Source organism: Sinocyclocheilus anshuiensis, unplaced genomic scaffold (assembly GCF_001515605.1).
Source record: "Sinocyclocheilus anshuiensis isolate Anshui unplaced genomic scaffold, SAMN03320099.WGS_v1.1 scaffold322, whole genome shotgun sequence".
NCBI lineage: Eukaryota > Metazoa > Chordata > Actinopteri > Cypriniformes > Cyprinidae > Sinocyclocheilus > Sinocyclocheilus anshuiensis.
In genome coordinates, this window is record NW_015542366.1 from 697,318 (window position 1) to 704,112 (window position 6,795).

The 6,795-nt window shown below is 36.7% G+C and overlaps 1 protein-coding gene across 9 annotated transcripts in view; it reads right to left on the bottom strand.

The window, feature by feature from the left end:
* LOC107692131 (guanine nucleotide exchange factor DBS-like) overlaps nt 1-6,795 on the bottom strand; it is a 72,798-nt gene that overhangs the window by 24,526 nt on the left and 41,477 nt on the right. For all 9 annotated transcript variants that reach the window (XM_016491051.1, XM_016491052.1, XM_016491050.1 and 6 more), the window contains one exon: nt 5,350-5,440. In XM_016491051.1, coding sequence (XP_016346537.1) covers nt 5,350-5,440 — 91 coding nt within the window. The remainder of the gene's footprint in view (nt 1-5,349; nt 5,441-6,795) is intronic.

The following is a 6,795-nucleotide window of genomic DNA, read 5'->3' on the forward strand; positions in this document are numbered from 1 at the left end:
TATACGTTTTTTTATAATGCATTATTCATTCATTATAATACCTTAAGAATACCCTTATAATGTATTATAAATATGGGTTTCATAGAAAGTGTTACCAAAGTTTTTTTAAAGAAATATTCACTGAACCAAAAATATTTCTTTTACGGGTCATTGCTGCCAAAACCTCCGTTTGGAATCTTTATTTTTAAGACTGTCAAATTGAAATGAAATGCATTTTGCACAGCTTTAACTCCTGATTGTGCATAAAAACTGATCTATATATAAATTTTCCCCATAAAGTCTGAGAATAGGAGACATTAAAGACTCTACCCATAGGGTAAAAATGGATATGGGTGCTTTATGTCCTTTTACAGCGGATGTCATTGAACAGACGCTCTCCTGTCTTTCAACACACGAGCCTCTTAACAACCTCCCTCGAGACGCCTGAGAGAGCACAGAAGGGAGATGGCCATCAACGCTTTCAGGTCAAAGAAAGGAAATGTTTAGCGCCAGTAAACACAGGACCAGCAGCACCATAATAAAAGACATTTAAACACAGCTGGTTGGTCTGCATGCTGAAGCACGAGATGAAATGAGGGAGGAGCATATTAAACTCGTGTTCTTTCAGCTGTTTAGTGTCTCAATTTATTTATGAATCATTGTGGGAACAATAATAAGATGGTTTATGCAGTTCATATACTCCTTAGTAAAACTAAATCAAATTTACACTTAATAAAAATTAAATAAAATGTACATAAAATGTGAGTTGTAAGAATTGAGTGACTAGTATTGAATTGTTTGATATTAATATGGACTTTGAAAATAATTTTTTTTTCAAATGTACAATATTTATTTGTATGTGTGTGGGGGGAGGATCACTGGTCATCCATTGCAAATATTGCAAGAATAGTGCAATATTTCAATTTAGCTACACTGGGGAAGATGTTTATCTGTGCCCAATTATCATACATTAGCATGCATTAGCACACATTCAGTCAGACTTCTTTGTTCACTGGTGCATGTTGTTGAACACATAAAATTGCACAAATCTAAATGCATCTAAATTCTAATAGCAAAAACAATAATGAGAGTGTGCACAAGGGGTTTTGTTCCATGTTAAAAGAAATGAAGAAGAAACTAACATACTTGTAATTATGCCATAAATGAAATACATACAAGACATCATTAACCAATCTAACACTGAGCAAAAGCAGACACAAAAATCAATATTTCCTCCATGATATATAATGTCTTATTGTTCTTAATTTGTGAAACAACCTCATTTGTATTTGTATATCACCTATAAAGACCACAGCACACAATGGCCTTCATTTAGAATTAGTTATTATGTATGATGTTATTAGAACTTTTTATTTTGTTTTTTAATTATCACTTTACTGATTGGATGTATTTTTGTTTTGATTTCAGACACGTGTAGGAAAATCTCCTCCGGCCGTTCCTCACCAGCTGCACTGCTGATAACCATTACCAATCAGCCATATGTGCTGTGATGGAGGATAGAGAAAGAAAGGAGTGATTACATGCTTGTGTGTGCCAGTGTGTGTGTGAGCAGAGAGAGAGTTAATGAGAAGAAAGGAAAAAAGCGAGGGAGAGAAAAACTACTGTATGCGTAAACATTAAGGTACAGCAGGGTAAAAGTTTCCTTTAAAAAATGGTCACATAATATACAATAATCAAAGGAATATATTTGTTTTAATTGTCTTTTGAATTACATTTCAGTTCAAAAGTTTGGGGTTGGTAAGATTTTTCAGTGTTTTTTAAAGTTTACCAATGCTGCATTTATTTGATCAAAAACATGTTAATTACAATTCTGTGTGGACCACTATCGTCAAAGATGACTGACAATTAGCATACAGTTTGGATTGGTGGTATGGTTCTGTTCTGGGCAAGAACTCACTGCGCATCTATGCAGCCTAGCATGGATGAGAGCAGGGAGAGTAGCGATAACCCCCCCAGGGTAAACAGAACAGAACCAACATAAATGTATTGCAGATATCGTTAAAGTTCAATAAAGTTATGTACACATTTTAGAATTAGTCTGATTCAAAGGAGAATCAGAAGGCTGAATCCTGACTGACAGAGGAGGAGTTGGGGATGGAGGAGGGTAATTAGCTATTGAGCAATGCGAAAACTGCTGATAATACTGAGGGACCTTATATATGAATGCTTAGATAGGTGTCGTATTCCCATAGGTTGATGGGGATCAGCTGATGCGAGCTTGACTAACGTGACCTGCCAGAACTAACGCTACGCTAGATTATTATTACAATTTAAAAGACATTTTTCTATTGTAATATATTTAAAATGTAATTTATTCCTGGGATGGCAAAGCTGAATTTTCAGCAACAATATTGAGAAACATTGCTTATTATAATCAATGTTGAAACCAGCTGCTGTTTAATATTTTTGTGGAAACTCTCACTGTGTTGTAGCCTAACTATGAACATGCAAGAAATAATATGATATGAAGTGCAGTTTAACAGAAGATTGAGAGTAAAGTGAAGAGAAAGAGAGAGGGACATGAGGCAATATAATAATAATCTACAGCAAAATGCATTATGCCTATGAAACAAAGATAAATTCCCCTCTCTTCTTCAGGTGCAAGATAATCCTGGAGTGTGTCATCTAAACTGAAGTATGTTTGTGGGGTAGTAGAATAAACCTCTCCATCATCAACACATAAACAGCACAGTAAAACAGTCTGAACACCAGAATTATGTGCACTCTGTTATAGATCTGTTGTCACTAAAACACAAAAGTCGCTTATTCAGAAAGAGTCAAGTTTAGTTTTCACAATAATTGGCTGACATGTGTTAGAGCACTTTAACATACAGTCACCATGTTACAGTGATCATCTGCAGACTATTCAACAACATGATGAAATATTAAGTGCATGTTACTCATTACTATCACTTAGTACTTACAGTAATTACATTATTAAATGGACACTAATGTAAAAGTGGCCTAAAATAAGTGAATAATTCATTTAGTCTCCTAAAGCCACTTTACATTAGACCAGCTCTCATGTTTCTAACTGTCACTGTACAGATAAAACCAATTATTACATGGGACAATAAACAAACAGTCCAACTGCTGCAACCCAAGTTACCAGTTAATAGGCCATGTTTACCAAACAAAACCAAGTTTCATATGAACATAATTTTATTTAATGTTTAAAAATAATAAAAGGAGAATGTTTAAAAGTTTGGTGTCAGTAAAATAAATGAATACTTTAATCAAAGGATGCATTAAATTGACCAAAAGTGGCAGTAACAATATTTACAATGTTACAAAATATATATTTTTTTCAAATAGATGCTGTTCTTTTAAACTTTCTACTCAAAGAATCCTGAAAAAAAAATGTATCATGGTTTCCACAAAAATATTAATCAGCACAACTGTTTTCAACATTGATAATAACAATAAATGTTTCCAGAGCACCAAATCAGCATATTATCAATGATTTCTGAAGGATCATGTGACACTGAAGACTGGAGTATTTTGATGCTCAAAATTCAGCTTTGCCATCACAGGAACAAATTACATTGTAAAATATCTTAAAATATTTTAAACTGCAATAATATTTCACGATATTAGTGTATTTTTGATCAAATAAATGCAGCTTTAGTGAGCATAAGTGACGTCTTTCAAAAACACAAAAACAAAAATTCATGCATTTTCCCCAGTTTAAAACATTTATGCTAGTGAAACTTACACAGTCTCAGTGCAGTATGAAATGACACGTATCAGTGAAAGAGCCATTAAATATCATCTTATGTTCACTTCTAAGTCCTCAAAGCCTACAATCCTCACAAAACACTAGCACACACTAAATTTGTGCACATTTTGGGTATAAAATATTTCCCACTGCTGTATTAAACACAAAGATAATTAATAATGCCAATAATGACACTGACAAGAATGAAACAACAACTGTTCCTTTTATAATTTCTGCCTTGTTTGCACTGCTACGCAAAGATAACTACAGAGTTAAGACCAAAATCAGGACTCACTTTGCTGAGTTTGACAAAATGTGAAAATGTATCAAAAATTCAATAAAAAAAAAAACATACTTTTTAGCAGTTACCACATTTTGCCCTTGTTTGGTGAAGCAGTGAAGCACAAGTTAGCCAACATCTTGATCACTGATTTGACTCCAGTAGCGTTTTTGAGTGCTGACCTAATTGTGTTAATCTGATTAGCCCAGTGACCTTTCCCCTACTGACCATCATACACATGCTCACAGCTTTAACAAACCCCCTGCAGCCACCACACTTGTTGATAGTCTGAAGAGTTTACCACAAGCATAAAAGCTCTGATGATCACTACAGGCCACACTCAAAACAAGCTGATGACAAGAACGGACACAGCTGTTTTTGCTGCTATTGTTCATTAAACATAACTTCAACATCATTTGTGTTTTCAGTGGGCTGTGTTTATACTCATGAGGATGTCTGCAGAGTGAGGTGCTGTGGTGCGCTAGACGTCTCTGTGGTGGATGAAATATTTAGGGTTTCTATGAAAAGAAACGAGGGCCTTATTTAGATGCCCTCCGACTTGAAATAATGCAGAAATTCTGACTAATCCACTCATATAGCCAAAGGCATCTGTCTGTCAGCTCCTATTCTTCTTACAGCATGGATGGAAAAAAACAGCACACAGATGTACACGCAAAAGTTTCCTCATTCATACGGACACTCAAAGAGATTTCATATTAAAGTGTTCTCTTAAAGGGAAAGTTCATCTAAAAATGAACATTCTGACATCATTTACTTACTCTTAATTATTTCCAAAACCTACACCTAGGTTCCAAAAGGGTTTTTTCGCATAGAAGAACCATTTTTGGGTCCCAAAGAATCGTTCGGTGAACAGTTCTTAAAATAATCTTTTTCCACTATAAAGAACCTTTTGTGGCATAGGTTACATGGATGTTAAATGTTCTTTGTGGAACCATTGATACCAATAAAGATCCTTTATCTTAAGAGTGCATATAACTTACTTTCTTCTGTGCAACACAAAATAAGGTATTTGAAGCACATTTTTTTCCATAAATTGTCAACTGGGAGGCAAACAACATTGGACCCCATTGACTTTCATTGTATAGAAAAACAAAAAAGCAGTAATTTTAAGTTCTGGTGTTCCGCATAATAAACACTTAATTCAAACAGGTTCGAAGTTACATTAGAGAGAGTAAATAATAAAAATTGTCATTTTTGGGTAATCTATCCCTTTATATTTAAATTATGATGTTCTCTATCACAATATACACATTTAAGCACATGCACATCCTATTTTTATTCTCTCTCTCGCTCTCTCTCTCACACACACACACACACTCTGAGGGCTTACCGCGATCCGCAGCAGCGTCCCCTTCACTGATGCCCATCTGTCTTGCCGCCGGTCAATGACCAGGATGAAGCCGACCCCCGTCGAGCCGAGACTGAAAATCAGAGAGACACCATCACCATGGCAGCAAGCGCACACACTTTCAAAAGTCATAAACACTGAGATACTGAATATGTCACATACCCTAAAGTCATCATTAAACGGTTACTAACCGACTCACTGCAGTCATCCCTACATATCAGACTGAAAAATTAACCAGCCCTCGGTGTATTGCAAACCATTATTTTATCTACATGTACACATATTTGTTTGCCCCCGACACGCCAGATGAATGCATAATGTGTCCAAAAGCAAATTAAAACACATAGACGTACATTGAAATGCACTAGCCCAGAATGCAATCGTGGTAACGTAGCGCAGAGATGCTGAGCTGGTTGCTATGTCCATCACCATGGAGAACGGCAGCTCTCTGCACCAGCAGTATCAAGCTGCTTTATGGTGACCGAGGAGGCAGAAAATCCAATTACACACTACTGATATTAAAAAACAAACAGCATGAATGTGCAGAATCCACCCCAATGCTGATATTCCAAGTGTCCTTCAGCAGATTTCAGTGTACACAGATGGTTTCCCCTCAGTTTCTTTCTTGCCTTCAGTGCACCTTTGCTTTCAGCCCCTCTGTTTATGGTTCCATTTGAATGAACGCCACCGTAGGCACAGACCAGGAGAGCCGCTACATTTTGCCTCCCCTCTACAGCGACCAATCATGCAGCATCAGGTGCTCCCTCTCAACCAATAAGAGCTCAGGAGAGCGGGGCTCAGAGTCTAGCCTGAATTGCTAATATGGAATGTGGGCGGCAGATGAGTGCTGATTGATAATGGAAGCTCCTCCCACTAGAAACTGGCACTGCAGATACTTGTGCATCAAATCTGCCGCCATTACAGTGACACACAGATTGTGTGTCTTTTTTTCTGGCTCCCACCTTCTCCACCAATTTTCACACTTTCATCCCTTTTCTCTCCTCTCAATCCCACCTCCCTGTCCCCCCTCAGCCTCCGGCTGTTTTTCTCAGGAACGTTTGTTCTCCGCTCCTTTCACAGTGGAGGGTAGGAGAAAGAGAGAATGGAGAGATGCAGGGGACTTATCAGCTGACAAAGCCCTGGTGCAGATCTGTACTGACACATTGACTAATGAACTTGAGTGTCCATCAGTAATAAAGATCAAAAATCTGATTACAACTATCATTGTAATTATAAACTTCCATTCAAAGGCTGTTGGGGAGTTCTAAAGCCAGCGGCTGGTTCATTGCTCAAGATTTATGGTCATACTGGTGCTTAGTCTATTAATTTTTTTAATTATTGTTCTGTGTTGTTAGTGCATTGTGTTAAGAGTGCAAAGCAATACTTTATATATATATATATATATATATATACAGTGGGTACGGAAAG